The sequence below is a fragment of the Lathyrus oleraceus genome, chromosome 1 (genome assembly GCF_024323335.1).
Source record: "Lathyrus oleraceus cultivar Zhongwan6 chromosome 1, CAAS_Psat_ZW6_1.0, whole genome shotgun sequence".
Classification (NCBI taxonomy): domain Eukaryota; kingdom Viridiplantae; phylum Streptophyta; class Magnoliopsida; order Fabales; family Fabaceae; genus Lathyrus; species Lathyrus oleraceus.
Genome location: NC_066579.1, coordinates 335,376,395 through 335,394,057, shown reverse-complemented (window position 1 = coordinate 335,394,057; position 17,663 = coordinate 335,376,395). Strand labels below are relative to the sequence as shown.

Genomic DNA, 17,663 nt, shown 5'->3' with positions numbered 1-17,663 from the left:
GCTATTAGGAAATAAATGGAATACTAATTTCAAAATAGTAAAATATAATCAAAAACCTTGAATAGAGGCAAAAACAGGTGGCCAGTCAAACATTTAAGATATTTTTAAAAAATATTTTAATTATAAAATGAGTGATATTTATACTCTCTCTTCGTAAAATGTTTCTTCGGAAAAGCAAAGCTACCATAGCCCCCGTACAATGACGTGGCATCTCCTGATTGGAGAAAAAACTTAACCCGCTGAAAGAGCACTGACTTAAATTGCACTTGATACAATGCATTCTCATTCCGCAGTTACTATTCCTCTTTTTCTTCTCTTATTCCGAGTTGGTTGTTGCTGCCACTCACTCACTTACCTCACTCTTCACAACAACAACCATCACTCTTTCATTTTCTCATACAACCTAACATACACAACAAACTTGTAGGTTTTTTTCTTCTTCTATTTTTAATTTTAATTTCGTTTCACTTTCTTGTAAAATTTATATTTCTGCTTTTTTTTTATTCACACTTGGACTTATAAAGACCTTTTACTTAAATTATTTTTTAATCGGTGTTACTTGATCTTCCGTATGCTTAGATGCTCTTATCTTGATCCACCTTTTTTCACTCTTTTGCTTAACAGGTTCTTCACTGATACTGGAAAAGACAACTGAAGAAACTTTCTCGCTTGATTCATACTTTCAGATGCTCATCCATGGCGCCTGAGGTTTGGCTCAACTCAAATCGCTTTATTATAATCTGAATTTTAGTTTTTCTTTTACTATTTCGGTTTTTATTGGTCATGAAACAGGTTATAATCATATTTCACTCAATTTTGCATCTCGTGCTTTTTTTTTTGTGTTTTGTTATTCCAATCTGAATCTTAGTGTGTTTGGTTCTGCGGTGAAGAGAATTGATTCCGAGTGAATTGATTTTGTAGAGTTGATTCAGGTTAAAAGTGGTTGAGAATGAGTTGAATCTAAACTGATTTATGTGTGGATACATTTATTGTAAAAGTAAGTTGAAGAACATATTTCAGGGGAAAAATCACTTTTAAACTCAAAAGCTACAAATCCTAGCTTTGGCTAGAATCAATTCTGGAAACAAAATCGATTTGACTTTTGCTGAAACAAACATGTTAAAATCAATTCAAAATCAATTTTACATCCTTTGAATTGCTTTTTAGCCCTTCCAAAATGGAAACCAAACATACACTTAATCTAATTGAGTTGAATAAATGAGCTTAACACGAGATCTATCATTGTTATAATTATATGATTTATTGAAAGTATTTGATTTTTTAGATGTTTTTGTTGTTGATTCTTGTAGGAGTTGTTACATAGATTGTTGATTTGAGGCTTCTATCAAGATGTCTTATAGAAGGGGGTCGGAGCAGCAGCCGCAGAGGCGGATACTGCGGACTCAGACTGCTGGGAATTTAGGAGCAGACCCGATTTTGGATAGTGAAGTGGTGCCTTCCTCATTGGTAGAGATAGCTCCTATTCTCCGTGTTGCTAATGAAGTTGAAGCAAGCAATAAAAGAGTTGCTTATCTCTGTGAGTTGATGTTTCTTTTCTTTGAATGTTGTCTCTTTAACCTAAATTTGATTGAATGCTACATTTTATTTTGTAAATATGCTCATAGTTATGTTATGGCACATTATGTTTTTCTTGATTTGTTAATAAATTTGCTGTCTCTTACAAAAAAATAGTATGGAGTTCGGGTAAATAAGGGAATGAAATTATTTGTTGCACAAATTGGCTAGATCATCAGATGCCAGTTCTATTTAGAGCTCAATTTGATAATTTAATGAAATCACAATATGTTTACTTCTTTTGAATTTGATATCACTCTGATGTATGTTGTAACTTTCATCTTTTATATTTTACTTTGAAGCTCTCTTCTTTTGATTATTCTATTTGGATAGTATTTTAACCTCATAAGATGACCGACACAATAATGAAATGCTTTACGAAGTTTGATCTGCGTATTTTCTGCCTAAAGTACTCGCCTGCTTTGCAATTAGGTCGGTTTTATGCTTTTGAAAAAGCTCACAGACTAGATCCCACATCTAGTGGACGTGGTGTTCGTCAATTCAAAACAGCTCTTCTTCAACGTTTAGAAAGGGTAAACTTCTGATATTATTTGTTAAGAATTTCTACATTTGTTTAGTTCTCTTATACTTTTAAACTTCAATCATTTTAGGATCTTCCTCTTGTTTGACCAATGAATATTAATGGCTTATTTACTTTACTTTTTTCTTTTTTGATTTTGAGTATATTAATGTTCCGACAAAAGAAGAACGAACAAATAATTCGATCCCATGTTATTATTGCACAGATTGGAATGTCTTTCATTTGAAACTTGAATATGTGGTAGTATTTTTCCTTTCTTTACAGGAAAATGACACCACGCTGGAGGGAAGAGCAAAGAGCGATGCTCGTGAAATGCAGAGCTTTTATCGGCATTACTACCAAAAGTATATTCAAGCGTTACAAAATGCTGCTGATAAAGACCGGTGAGTTTATAATTGAAGTCAATTAATAGTTTGGACATTGACTTTAACTTTCACTCTCTTATATCAGACATTATCTGTGAATTGTTCTTATTTCTGTTGATACGATTTGTATATTTTGCTCACCAAAAAGGAAATACTGTTATTAACTTCGCATGTTTTTCCAGTGCCCAGCTCACAAAAGCATATCAAACTGCTGCTGTTTTATTTGAGGTTTTGAAAGCAGTTAATCAAACAGAGGCTGTAGAAGTATCTGATGAGGTAAAATAAGTGTCTCCAGCCGTTTTCAGATCTCAGCATTTTAGCTTTCTATTTGTTACCAAATGGAGTATACAAATAAATAGAATGATATTAAAATTCTTCCTTTTTTCTCCTGATTTTCACATTCCAATGTTTCATTGTAGATTTTGGAAGCTCATACCAGGGTTGAGGAAAAGAAGCAATTATATGCACCTTATAATATTTTGCCCCTTGATCCAGAAAGTGGAAAAGAGGCTATAATGAGATATCCTGAGGTTTGTTCTCTTTTACTATGTTTTAATTCAATTTTCACTGAAGTTACTAGCTTTGTCCTTGTTGTTCTCGTTGTTATAGACTAATAGTTTACTTGCGACAACATTTTATATGGAATTCCAGGTTTGAGCCCTCTCCGCAAATGTTTATTTGAGTATGTGTTTGACCCTGTTGACTAAATCACTAGGGTTATGAAAGTTGTTAGTGGTATTAAATTTATCGTCTGTTGATGTTTTCTTTACAAGTTTAGTAGTAAGGTAAGAGAGTTAGTTTATGTTTTCCTCATAATATTTATTACAGGTTGTAGTGTCCTGTCCGGCATCAACTTATCCTTATAACTTTTATCAGATGCATGGTTTATGTTTGAATTGTTTTCAGAGTATTGACTAGATTACTTACATTTATTTATTGATTTACAGATTCAAGCTGCTTGCTCTGCACTGCGTAATACTAGGGGTTTGCCATGGCCGACGAATCACGGTAACAAAGTTAATGAGGACATTCTCGATTGGCTTCAGCTGATGTTTGGTTTCCAGGTAGAGACCAAATTGATTTATGACCACCATTTGTTTTTTTTATATTTCGCTCAAATATTATCTCCTTGTACCTTTGCAGAAGGGAAATGTGGAAAATCAAAGGGAGCACTTGATTCTTTTGCTTGCGAATGTACATATAAGACAATTTCCAAAACATGATCAACAACCCAAGGTATTTTTTTTTCTCTTTGTTGTTTCAGTGAATGACTATGGCTTGGACCCTTATTTCTGATTTGGACATAATAAAATTTATTGCGCTTTACAAACTGCACTTTTCATATTCAGTTGGACGACCGTGCTTTAAACGAAGTGATGAAGAAACTCTTTAGAAGCTACAAAAAGTGGTGTAAATATTTGGGTCGCAAAAGTAGCCTTTGGTGAGATTTGCACATCTTACTGTAGTAATTACGTCAAATGCTTGTTTTGTGAAGTATTTGAGTTGAAATTTATAGTTAGGCATACATGGCTATTTTATGAATTTGTAATATGCTCTTTTAAAGTGTTTATTTATGATGATATTTAGGTTGCCAACTATTCAGCAGGAAATGCAACAGCGCAAATTGTTATACATGGGTCTATATCTTCTTATATGGGGAGAAGCTGCAAATTTGAGATTTATGCCAGAATGCCTTTGTTATATCTACCATCATGTAAGTATTATTAAAAGTATGAAGATGTATTTAAAATGATTTATATAAACTCTATTTTTTTGTACACTCTACATACTCTACCTAAGATACTTTTAATCCCTTTCCACATATGTTGAGCACTTGCATATCTTTGTTATGAATTTGAACGTTAATAACTGAATCTAAGCATCATTTTATCTTTACCTACCCAGATGGCATTTGAGTTGTATGGGATGTTAGCTGGAAATGTTAGTCCACTGACGGGTGAACCTGTAAAGCCTGCATATGGGGGTGACAATGAGGCATTTCTGATGAAAGTAATAAAACCAATATATGATACAATATACAAGGTGTGCTTTTGCTTTATTTATGAGCTAAAGAACTGTTTTAGTTTTCTTTCAACATTTTGCTTTCTCTTTGTTCTATTAATAATTTTTTTCGTATTACAGGAAGCTATAAGGAGTAAAGCAGGAAAGGCGAAGCATTCTCATTGGAGAAACTATGACGATTTAAATGAATTTTTTTGGTATTATGCTTCCTTTTGATCTTCCTGTTTTTCCTTATAATTTTTTTTATCATTAAAAAGATTGTAAATTCATTCCCAAATTGTAGGTCAGTTGATTGTTTCCGTCTAGGTTGGCCTATGCGTATTAATTCTGAGTTCTTCTCTGTGCCTTTGCCTCAAGCGCAGCGTGGAAATAACAAAGAAGAGGTATGACATAACTTCTTATTAACAAATGAGTGGAAGTAAAACTTAAGAGGAAAACAGTGAAGGTTACCAACCTAAGAACATTGTACTTACATGCCCTAAGAACATTGTACTTACATGTGAAAATTCTTGTATACTGACTTCACAGCATTGGTCCCTGCCCATTTAGGGTTTGGCATATTATAAATATGAACTTTTTAATCTGAATAAACTAGTGTACTGTTGAAATTACAGGAGTTTAGATATAGAGGGTGGAAAAGGAGAGGATAACATCTAAATACTGTAAAATTGGTATTTACTTGGTACTGTTATTGCGGGGCTTACTTTTTTGTTTATTGATAGGGTTTCAGTTCTTAGGGCTTGAACATTATCATATATGTGAAGTTCAAACATATTAGAGTTGTTTTCCACCATATGTTTTGCAATTAAAGATTCAACACCAATTCATTATTTATTGTCTCATTTATTACGTACATGTATTGTAATTGTTTCCTTTTGAAATTCTTTTGATCAATCCAAAGGTTGTCTTGAATATGAGAAAAACAATCCATGTTATTTCCATAACAAATTGCGCTTGATTTTGGAAAACAGGAAATCAAATCTTATGGTGACGAACGGTGGATGGGTAAAGTTAATTTTGTTGAGATCCGCTCATTTTGGCATGTATTTAGAAGTTTTGACAGAATGTGGAGCTTTTATATACTATGTTTACAGGTAATAGTAGTTCTCGGTTCGGTTTTTGACTTACAACCTCTACTCACTTCATTCTGCATCAATTCTGTTTAACAAATTAAACTGATTACGTTCTTTAACTAAGGCAATGGTAATCATTGCTTGGAAAGACTCTGGCAATTTAAGCAACATATTTGATGGTGATGTTTTCAAGAAAGTTCTCAGCATCTTCATAACTGCTGCAATATTGAAGCTTGCACAAGGTAGATAAAACCAACACCTGTCTTTTTTCTGTGTTTGTCTCGTCTCTTCTTCTGTAATATGGAAAAAAATATTATATATATATTCTTTCTAAGTTACTGCTTGATTAATATGCCTTTTATATTTTTCCAGCACTTCTTGACATAGTCCTGAGTTGGAAAGCAAGGAATGTCATGTCGCTTCATGTCAAGCTGCGATATATATTTAAAGCTATTTCAGCTGCAGCTTGGGTCGTAATCTTACCAGTCACTTACGCTTTTAGTTGGAAAAATCCATCTGGTTTTGCACAAACCATAAAGAATTGGTTTGGAAATGGTTCAGGCTCTCCTTCTATGTTCATTTTGGCTGTCTTCATCTATTTATCTCCAAATATTCTCTCTGCATTGTTATTTCTGTTTCCATTCATTCGTCGGTATCTTGAGAGGTCTAACTATGGTGCTGTGAAGCTCATGATGTGGTGGTCCCAGGTAAGCAGATGCATATTTGGTTTGTGAATTTATATTTTTGTTTTATAATGATGTAAGTTCTTATAAACCATTACCTTTTTATCCTCAGTAGGATATGGTATAGGCTCTTTCTTAAAAATGACATTTTTTTGAAGAATTCTTAAAGATGATTAAAACTATTGATGTAGTGGTTTAAAGAACATATATTTAGTTTTTATTCCTTATTTATTTAGTATCTTGTTTATTTTATTCTTCTTTTTCAACAATTTGCAGCCTCGGCTCTTTGTTGGAAGAGGAATGCAAGAGGGTCCAATTTCATTGTTCAAGTAAGAGAATTAAGTTTGATTTTTCAGTCATCAGTAATCATATTCACTGGTCATCTCTGATTGGTTAAAATGCAACTATCTTATTTTCTAGGTACTCTACTTTCTGGGTGCTCCTAATTCTATCTAAATTAGCATTCAGTTATTACCTTGAGGTAAATATCTGATCTTGAAATATATCATTTTACTTTGTTGGCACTTAGAATGATTACAATGTAAGTGTGTACACCAATATTAGCATGAGAATATGCATGTATGAATCAGAAATAAATGTGCGTCTGGTTCTCCAAGCCTCTAAATGATCTATCTCATAAGTTTAGAAATGTTCTTCTATAGCTACAAAGTTGCAGAGATTTTTTACGGGGTGTTTGTCAATCAGAAACAAATATGTATTCGTGTGTGTTTGTTAATTCTTACTGTTCATCTTCTTTACACTGCAGATTAAGCCTCTTGTGAGCCCAACAAAAGCCATCATGCGAGCCCGCGTATCAGTTTATAGCTGGCACGAGTTCTTTCCCCATGGTAAAAACTTTGGGAATAAATGAAAATGAATGTAATTCATGTATGGGATTATTATTGATATCATCAATTACTATGTGCAGCCAAAAACAATATTGGTGTAGTTATTGCTATATGGGCTCCTATCATGCTTGTAAGTTTATTTTTTCTGTGGTACGCCTCACTAGTTTTACTAAAGCTGCGCTTTTATGATAATCAATCAGGTATCCTTTTGCAGGTCTACTTTATGGATACACAGATTTGGTATGCTATTTACGCTACAATAGTTGGAGGCATATACGGTGCATTTCGTCGTTTGGGAGAGGTTTGTCTTTTGTATATTATCCTGTTCTGCCATTCTATTCATTATTTTACCAATTGAATATTACATCCCTTTCCATATTGATCCTACCTATTTTGTGAAGGCTTTAATTTTTCGCTGTTGTATTGCTCGTTCTAGGTGTTAAATTCACCTTTAATTATTTTTTTTTAGTTCACAATATACTCTTTCAAAATGGGAATTTTCTTAACATAATTTATGCTAATATAGATAGCTGTGTTTTATCTATAATTTATCATCAACATTTTTAAACATTGCAAATTAATTCGAATCTTGCCCCTCCAAGTTATGATTCTGGTCTGACTGCTGCAGAGTAGCAGCAAGGGGGCTTTTAGCATAAAAACTGTTTTTGCAAGTATGGTTGCGACAAGTGGGATAAGAAAATCTAAAATCAATATAGAATCTCTTAGTTAAAACCCTAAACCCTAAACCATTAAAACTGTTTTTGCAAGTATGGCTTCGACAAGTGGGATAAGAAAATCTAAAATCAATATAGAATCTCTTAGTTGAAACCTTAAAGTAACAATATCATTAGATATTAAGAGATTATTCAGGTTAAATGTTCCATTTTGAATTCATTTATCATTTTCTTATGTTATATTTGTAGCACCTGCATGCTACTGAGTCACAAACTATGTTGTTATTTAATGTATGCTAATGGAAGCCATCTAGATTTTTTCTGCAGAGTGGCTGCAGACCTATGGATCTTATAATATACAAATCATTATTCTCATTATAATTTCAGATTCGGACATTGGAGTTACTAAGATCTCGCTTTGATTCAATTCCGGGTGCATTTAATGCTCGCTTGATTCCCTTGGATCAGACGGAGATGAAAAAGAAGAAGGGACTAAAGGCCACCTTTTCTCGTAAATTTGATCAGGTTTTGAAATAATTCTTCATTATTAAAATCAGTATGAGATTAAGCTTTATCTTTAATGATAGTTTCTCTTAGAATTTGGGTTGAACCTAGCTCAACCTTACAAAACTGACTATTAAGATGAAGGAAGCCTTCTACCTATAATCACATTTTTAGGCCATTTTACATCTAAATTAGGACTCTTAGCACAATTGCAAGGTATCCTTGCCTTTGGTGCCTCGTTGTATTAGTCTCTCGTCTATGGGGTGAGAGAATATAGTGAAGGGATGCGGCTTCATCTCAAAATAAGATAAATATTTGTAGTAAGATGAATGGGATATTCTTACTACAAGATAAATATTTATAGTGTAAGTAATATTTGTAGTAAGATTACTTTGATTAAAGTCTCTCATCAATTATGGAGGGACTTCTCCCAACATTTGTGATGTTAGGTGTCAATCATTATTTTCCGAAGGTCCTTAAGAAACATGCTAGGATACTGGTTTTCTCTATTCTGTTGATATATATTCTCATTGCATTCCCCACCCCCATTTTAAATGTATGTATAGTTCCTTTATCAACATGTATTAACTTCTAGGAGAACCGGTTATTTCAGGTCTCTACTGATAAAGAGAAGGAAGCTGCAAGATTTGCCCAACTATGGAATAAGATAATTACTAGCTTGAGGGAAGAGGACCTAATTGATAACAGGTAGTTTGTGCTATGACTAAACAATTTTTAACATTGCAATTCTTTGTCCACGGTGAACCCTAAGTAACTACTATATTGAGACTTTGTCGTATTTTTTAAAGATCTTTTATGCTTTGTTGCTAATTAGTCTGACTGCAATAAAATATTTAGGGAAATGGACCTCATGCTTGTACCCTATTGGGCTGACCGGTCTCTGAACCTCATTCAGTGGCCTCCTTTCTTACTTGCAAGCAAGGTTATCTATTTCTGGCCAATTTTTCTGTGAGTTTGTGTAAGACTAATCATTATCCTGTCTAAATTTTTTCAAATCTTTGAATTTGCTATGCAGATCCCAATAGCAGTATCTATGGCCAAAGACAGTTTTGGGAAAGGCCAGGAGCTGGAAAAAAGATTGTTAAGGGACAAGTACATGAAATCTGCTGTTCAAGAATGCTATACTTCTTTTAGAAATATCATTAATTTCTTGGTTCTAGGAGAGCGTGAGAAAATGTAAGTTAATGTTTATTTGAATACTACACTGGACTCAAATATAAGCAAAAAAGTAGTCATATTCTGTGGACCAAAATATAAGCAAAATCTAAATAACTTCAGCCTATTTAATGCTCTACTATTTTCAAAATATCTTCCAATAAAACAAGTTCTAATAATAAAATAAATGAAAAGAAAGGGTATTAGGAAATGTAATTATTATTTTTGATTACATCAAGAAAATTTAATGAGGTTAACCACTTTCCTTAATCTGTGTGTAATTGGTTACTTTTGCTTATAATTGAATCTGAAGGGATGATTCATCAAAAGAGAAGTTTGACAGTTTCAAATACTGACATTTGTATAATATGGCTTCACGATTTGCAGAGTTATGCAGAATATTTTTCAAAAAGTTGATGAGCTTATAGAAAGAGGAGACCTGCTGAGGGATCTGGATCTGAGTGCTCTCCCTGATCTATATGATCGTTTTGTTAAACTGATTGAGTGTTTGGTAATTGTTTTGTAGACTTAAATATTACGTTGTGTTCAATCAAGTTTTGGAGTTTAACAAAATTTGGTTTGTTTCTTCAGTTGGAAAACAAAAAAGAGGTCAAGGATCAAATTGTGATTCTCTTGCTTGACATGCTAGAAATCGTGACTAGAGACATAATGGACGGAGATGTTGAGGGGTAAGTCCTTTGGGATTTTGAGTCCCTAGCTATTTTGATTAGTGTGATGATCATCTTAGAATCATAACTCATTGTCATTCACATGCTAGTTTGCAAGATTCAAGCCACGGCGGGGCTTTGAGTAAGGATGAAAGGATGACACCCCTTGATCAACAATATCAATTTCTTGGTACACTTCAGTTTCCTGTCACAACAGACACTGAGGCTTGGTCAGAGAAAGTAAGTTTCTAAACTTAAATGTGTTTTTATGTCTCTTTTATTCTGTTACTATGTTTTTTTTGTATTTAAATAATTTATATAACTTTTTTGCTTAATTTCTTTCATTCTATCTTCACAGATGAAAAGGCTTCATTTACTGCTTACTGTCAAGGAGTCTGCTATGGATGTACCATCCAACTTGGATGCTAAGAGGCGTATATCTTTCTTCAGTAATTCATTGTTTATGAATATGCCATCTGCTCCCAAAGTTCGAAATATGCTGTCCTTCTCGTAAGCTCAAATTATATTTTGATTGCCTTCACATATTTAGGCATCAATTTGTAATGCGGTACACTCTCTAACATACTTTTTCTGACATGCTTGTGAAATTTAATTGGAACATCCGGCTTTGGAAATGAACCGTGTTAAGAGTCCTACATCGGACAATATATGACCTAAACATGTGGGCTCCTCACCCTACAAGCCGGTTTTAGGTGGTTTTGTAGGGATAAGTTATGATTAACCATATTTCTTAATATGGTATCAGAGCCTATTGATCGGACTATGGGCCGCCCACCGTTGATACACACACCAAGCCCATAAAGAGTGCTGGCCGCGAGGGGGTGTATTAGAAAGATTCCGAGTCCCACATTGGTTAGACATAGAGCCTCTAAAGAGTTTATATTGACACCCCTCACCTTACAAGCCGGTTTTTAAGGGTTGAGTTAGGCCCCGGTTTCTCTTGAGGCTTCAGTTACAAAACCATTTGGTTTCGGATCGTTAAAGGGAGAGCCGTTCCTTGTGTACTCGTCATGATTAAGCACTTCCTTCGTGCCATCTGAACCCTTAATCCAGAGAGAGGAATCCGACTGAGACATCTTGATCAGTTCATTCATAGCCGATCCGGAACCAAATGGATCCGAAACCAAATAGTTTTGTAACTGAAGCTTCAAGAGAAACCGGACTGTTAATCATCAGCAGTGCGGCCCACTTCCTTGAGGAGGTGCATTAAGAAATGTGGTTGAACATAACTCATCCCTACAAAACCCGGATTTCACACAAATAGGAAGAGTGTTTGAAATAGTCTGTTGCTAGCATTTCTGTTATGATGTGATGAGAAATGTTAGCAGATGCACTCATTTCAATGCATCATCTAATAGTGGATTCCACAGAATTTCCGCCCAATAGAAGTGTTGGAAAGGGAGCAATGCATAGTGCGTTGCTAACATTTTTCTTATGATGTGATGAGAACTGTGCAGATGTACTCACTTCAAATCTTCAATACATCATCTAATATGCCGGGCCCTCTAAAATATTCTATTTAAAATCGTACATTTAATTGTTCAAAATTTTAAACATTATTATATTTAATACAGTTTTTCTACTCTTAGATTCCTTGACATGTGGAATTTATATGAAAACTCAAATTTTTTAAAAAATGATTATTTTTCTTGAAAGTTTTAAAATATCGGCAAAATCTGCTGTTGTATATCCATAACTAATAATAGTATTAACTTTGTTTTAAAGATATTTGACGTGTTATGTCAATAGTCAATAGAAGTGCAAATTTGGAGTGGTGTATAAATATAATTTCTGTTCAAGTTTTGGATTTTACCATTATTTTGGAAAATCTATAAGTAGTGGTATATAGATCATTCTTTAAAATTTATAAGCAAAAGTGAGAAGAGAGATCTGTATGACTTAATCCATTATCTAGACAAAGTCTCCATCAAAAACATTATATTTCTTTATTTTGTAGTGTCTTGACTCCATACTTTGATGAACCGGTTCTTTTCTCCCTAGAGCATCTGGAAGAGCCAAATGAAGATGGAGTCTCTATCCTCTTTTACTTGCAAAAAATATTTCCAGGTTTGTGTCTTTCCCCTAGATATTAGTGTTGCACACATCTTCATTTTGGAGTCTAAACCTGAAATATTATGGGAACAATGGGAAAATACTATGGAAATAACAAATTTGTAAAATTTAGTTGGATCAATAACCACATTGGAACTACCACCACTAACGGTGTACTGTATTCCGCTCATACTCTATGCACAATGCTCATACTCTATTCACAATGCTATATAGCATACTCTAGCTTCTGACCATGATATACTTCACAGATGAATGGAAAAATTTCCTTCAACGTGTTGATTGTAAGAATGAAGAGAAACTCAGAGGAGAGTTAGAAGAAGAACTCCGTCTATGGGCATCGTACAGAGGCCAGACATTGACCAAAACTGGTACAGATCGCTTCCTTACCCACTGAAAATAGTTTACACGTTAGATATGTAATTTGATGTTATATTTTGCATTGTATCATTATGCGTGTCCTCTGCATTCTCACTTAATTCTGACCATGTGAAGTTCGAGGAATGATGTATTTCCGACAAGCATTGGAACTACAGGCTTTTCTTGATATGGCGAAGGATGAAGGTACATGGAGAAAGATTCATTTAAGGAGAGTGAAAGGGGTTCCTTACCTTATTAAACAGCTTGACTTAATGTTGTCATTTCATTTCATAAACAGAGTTAATGAAAGGTTATAAGGCTGCAGAACTAGAGAGTAAGGAAAATCCAACAAGTGAACGGTCGCTATGGACACAATGTCAATCACTAGCCGACATGAAGTTCACATATGTAGTGTCGTGTCAACAATATAGTATTCACAAGCGATCTGGTGATCCTAGGGCTAAAGAAATTTTAAAGCTCATGACTAAGTAAGACTCTCAAGTCAATTGTGTTACTAGTTATCGCTTATGCAAAAACTGTCTTGTTACATTTGGTACTAATGTTACAATTGCAGGTATCCATCTCTTCGAGTTGCTTATATTGACGAGGTTGAAGAGCCTAGCAAAGATTCTTCCCGAAAAATAGACAAGGTTTATTATTCAGCACTAGCCAAAGCTGCTTTACCAACCAAATCAATTGATTCATCTGAAGCAGTTCAAAATCTGGACCAGGTATTGTCCAAAGAACATTCCTGAAATAATGATAACTGAAGTCAATAAATTGCAATATTCTGTCAGCAAGTGGATTTCTGTTATAAAAGAGAGGTAACGGGATTCAAGAAGGCATTCAGAAAGCTGTTAGCATTCAGTTACGAGAAAGTATTCTCTGGTTAGGAGTTCATAGAACTCTGGTTAGGAGTTCATAGAACTCTGGTTTATCATTTCATTTTCCATTTCCACCATTGTATTGTTCTTGAGCTCATCGTTTCCATTCAATGTATACAGTTTCGTTACCTTGATTTTACTGGTTCTATCATTTTTCCTCCTAAGAGGAAAAAGATAATAAACGTAGTTTCTCCTGTAGTTTTTTGATTAGTTATTATGGAAAATGATCAAACAAATTCCAGATGGTTAGATTTTTCTCAAATATTTTTTTTATTGCAGTAACTAAAGAGGAAATATTCAAGTACAATGTACTTTGAGTGATGATTTCAAATTTGTCATTTGGTTATTTGGTGTAGGTAATTTACAGAATAAAGCTTCCTGGGCCTGCAATATTGGGTGAGGGGAAGCCAGAAAATCAAAACCATGCCATCATTTTCACACGAGGGGAAGGCTTGCAAACAATTGATATGAATCAGGTCTTACATTATTTTTATATATATATATATATATATATATATATATATATATATATATATATATATATATATATATATATAATATATATATATATATATATATATATATATATATATATATATATATATATATATATATATATCGAAGAAAGAAGAGAGAGCGTGCTCATAAAAAATTATGACAGCTAAGCATTTGTGTAACAGGATAACTATATGGAAGAAGCTTTCAAAATGAGGAATTTGCTGCAAGAATTTCTTAAGAAACATGGTGGTCCCAGATATCCAACTATACTTGGACTCAGAGAGCATATTTTTACTGGCAGGTATGATCTATTGCATAAATTTTTGTGTTTTTGTGGTGTCATTTCTGATGTAACTTAAAATTTACGAAGAGACGCTGTTAATCTTTATCTGTCTAATGTTTGTTGCAGTGTTTCATCGCTTGCATGGTTTATGTCCAATCAGGAAACCAGTTTTGTGACAATTGGGCAAAGATTGCTGGCTAATCCTCTGAAGTAAGTCTCTGTTTTTTTAATACTTGGATGCTCATTGTGATGCATGGTGCAACTTTTTGACTATGAATATGTAAAACTAAAATTAAAAGTGTGATTACCTTAGTTGACTGTTTTACTGATCCATTTCTCAGCGTGTTCTATTTTCTGGTTTTTAGCTTTCATTAATTTCCCGAGCATAAAATGGTATGTTTTTGAAATTCTTTGTAATGCTTGTGTTTTTCCTTCAGAGTGAGGTTCCATTACGGCCACCCAGATGTATTTGATAGACTTTTCCACCTGACAAGAGGCGGTGTAAGCAAGGCTTCTAAAGTCATCAACTTGAGTGAGGATATATTTGCAGGCATGTATTTTAATTTTTCTTTCTATGTGTGCAGAATTTGTTTCTATTTCTTTTATAGAAATATCAGTAGCATAACTTTGTCCATTCGCTGCAGGTTTCAATTCTACGTTACGTGAAGGAAATGTCACTCATCATGAGTACATACAAGTTGGTAAAGGAAGGGATGTGGGTCTTAACCAGATATCAATGTTTGAGGCAAAGATAGCTAATGGGAATGGTGAGCAGACGATGAGTAGGGACATATACAGGCTTGGACACCGATTTGATTTCTTCCGAATGTTATCTGTTTATTTCACCACCATCGGTTTCTATTTCAGTACCCTGGTATAGTCAAGACTTTCGGTTTCTTTAGTTACTAGTGGTATTTATGATTATGATCTGTTATAAGTACTGACTTTGCTTTTAACAGCTTACTGTCCTCACTGTTTATGTATTCCTTTATGGCCGCCTCTATCTTTCCCTTAGTGGACTCGAAGAAGGACTGAACAAACAAAAAGCTATTCGAGACAACAAAGCTCTTCAAGTAGCTCTTGCATCTCAATCTGTTGTGCAGATCGGATTTTTATTGGCATTGCCTATGTTAATGGAAATTGGTTTGGAGAAGGGTTTTCGCGAGGCGTTTAGTGAATTTGTATTAATGCAGATACAGTTGGCTCCTGTATTTTTCACATTTTCTCTTGGAACAAAAACACACTATTATGGCAGGACGTTGCTTCATGGAGGTGCACAGTACAGAGGCACTGGTCGTGGTTTCGTGGTGTTCCATGCCAAGTTTGCTGACAATTATAGGCTCTATTCTCGGAGTCATTTTGTTAAAGGAATTGAGTTGGTGATTCTTCTCGTGGTCTACCATATATTTGGCCATGCATACCGAGGAGTTGTTGCTTATATTTTAATTACCATAACCATATGGTTCATGGCCGGAACATGGCTTTTTGCTCCTTTCCTTTTCAATCCATCGGGATTTGAGTGGCAGAAGATACTTGATGATTGGACAGATTGGCATAAATGGATAAGCAATCGCGGAGGTATCGGTGTACCTCCCGAAAAGAGTTGGGAATCCTGGTGGGAAAAGGAGCACGAGCATCTCGAGCATTCTGGAATGCGTGGTATTGCTACTGAGATAATACTAGCCCTCCGGTTTTTCATATATCAATATGGACTTGTATATCACCTTTCAATCACTGATTCACATAAAAGTGTTCTGGTAAGTTCTGTTTGCTTGTAACTCTCATTAGAAACAATCCTTTGTCTGTTCATAACCTAGCAACTACAATATGAATTTAACCGTAGTTACCTTTGGATTACAGGTATATGCTATTTCATGGATGATAATCTTTCTAATACTGGGTTTAATGAAGGTGAGAATTTATAAATCATTATATTTTGCATCATGAAATTTTAGTATAATACTTTATTCAGGAAATTTTGCAGACTACTACATGCACATCAGCGAAAAATAAGTATTTTTTTAATGAAGTAAATCTAGAGATGAGAAGTAAATTGAGCTAGCCTCGCTCTCTGTATTTCTTATACCACTCACACATCACTTTATACTTGAATTATATGGTTTAGAAATAAATTAACCATTTCTATACTATCTGCTACATTTTTGCAGGGTATATCTGTTGGCAGGCGCCGCCTCAGTGCAGACTTTCAGCTTGTATTTAGATTGATTGAGGGTTCTATTTTCATAACATTCCTTGCCATCCTTATAATATTAATAGCAGTGGTTAAGATGACAATTAAAGATATAATAATCTGCATTCTAGCAGTCATGCCAACAGGCTGGGGAATGCTGCTGGTCAGTAATTTTTTCTTCTTTTCTTGCATTCTCTTTACATGGTATCTGTCTTCTACCAAATCGTCTAACGAGCGAAACCTGGTTTTACGAAACATCGGATCTATTGTAGAGTCTGATTTCAAGACTTGAACTTGAGACATTTAAAGTGATAGCTTAGTATTTCTAGTCTCTAAGCTTTTTTAGTGTTTTATTGCTCTTGCTGATTACATTTTCTTTTCTCTATTTCATAAAGATTGCACAAGCTTGTAAACCACTCATTGCAAAATCTGGACTCTGGGGTTCAGTTCGAGCACTTGCACGTGGATATGAAGTTATAATGGGCTTGCTTCTCTTCACACCAGTAGCATTTTTGGCTTGGTTTCCATTTGTTTCAGAGTTTCAAACAAGAATGCTTTTCAACCAAGCTTTCAGTAGAGGTTTACAGATTTCCCGTATTCTTGGTGGACAAAAAAGGGATCGCGCCAACAGCAAGGAGTGATTATAAATTAACAATCTATGTCCTGTTGTACATGATTTATCAGTATTAAAAAACTGTCGCATGTTACATTATTAAGAGTTTGATTTCAATGGTTATTGATGCCTTAATCAAATTCTATTCTTTTAATGTAACATACACGGTTTGGATGATAGTGAGATTGGAATGTTTGTACATATATTTACATTCATCACACCAGCCCATTTTGTAAATAATTGCTGTTGTACAACTTGTTCCTGTAGCACAGTGATGCTTTAGTATGGTTACAATATTTATGGTTTATTAGATTATCTGAATATGGGCATTTTTTTAATGTAACAATTTATTTTCACTTTATAGCACAAATGTTTATCTAAAAATAAAGGCTTATAAATAACCTTGTATATTTCATTTTTATGACAAAAGATAAAATAAATTTATGTTATATATTGTTCACTAACTATCTTGAAGAGTTTATAAAATAAATTAAAAAATATATATGAAAAATATCATAAGCTGTTTTAATTAAGTCTCCCAATTTTATGACATTAAATAAGTTCAAATAAGTCCTTTCACAGCCTGAGTTTTGATAACTATACATTTCAATCAA

At 34.0% G+C, this 17,663-nt stretch overlaps 1 protein-coding gene across 1 annotated transcript; it reads left to right on the top strand.

Annotated features, from left to right (window-relative positions):
• Positions 1–255: 255 nt before the first annotated feature.
• Positions 256–17,370, top strand: LOC127134438 (callose synthase 1). The gene is made up of 44 exons (XM_051061803.1): positions 256–423; positions 625–708; positions 1,311–1,537; positions 2,008–2,108; positions 2,381–2,499; positions 2,664–2,757; positions 2,901–3,011; positions 3,429–3,545; positions 3,625–3,717; positions 3,831–3,922; positions 4,069–4,195; positions 4,387–4,524; positions 4,624–4,700; positions 4,787–4,886; positions 5,475–5,597; positions 5,701–5,818; positions 5,949–6,283; positions 6,536–6,588; positions 6,680–6,740; positions 7,026–7,107; positions 7,188–7,237; positions 7,322–7,408; positions 8,169–8,306; positions 8,899–8,993; positions 9,144–9,228; positions 9,322–9,482; positions 9,849–9,972; positions 10,053–10,150; positions 10,240–10,369; positions 10,488–10,639; positions 12,108–12,217; positions 12,472–12,591; positions 12,716–12,784; positions 12,879–13,068; positions 13,155–13,311; positions 13,821–13,940; positions 14,145–14,263; positions 14,372–14,455; positions 14,683–14,795; positions 14,890–15,119; positions 15,205–16,002; positions 16,106–16,156; positions 16,414–16,599; positions 16,832–17,370. Exons 3-44 carry the CDS (start codon positions 1,351–1,353, stop codon positions 17,075–17,077), a joined length of 5,841 nt encoding a protein of 1,946 aa, XP_050917760.1. The 5' UTR covers positions 256–423; positions 625–708; positions 1,311–1,350; the 3' UTR covers positions 17,078–17,370.
• The last annotated feature ends 293 nt before the right edge of the window (positions 17,371–17,663 follow it).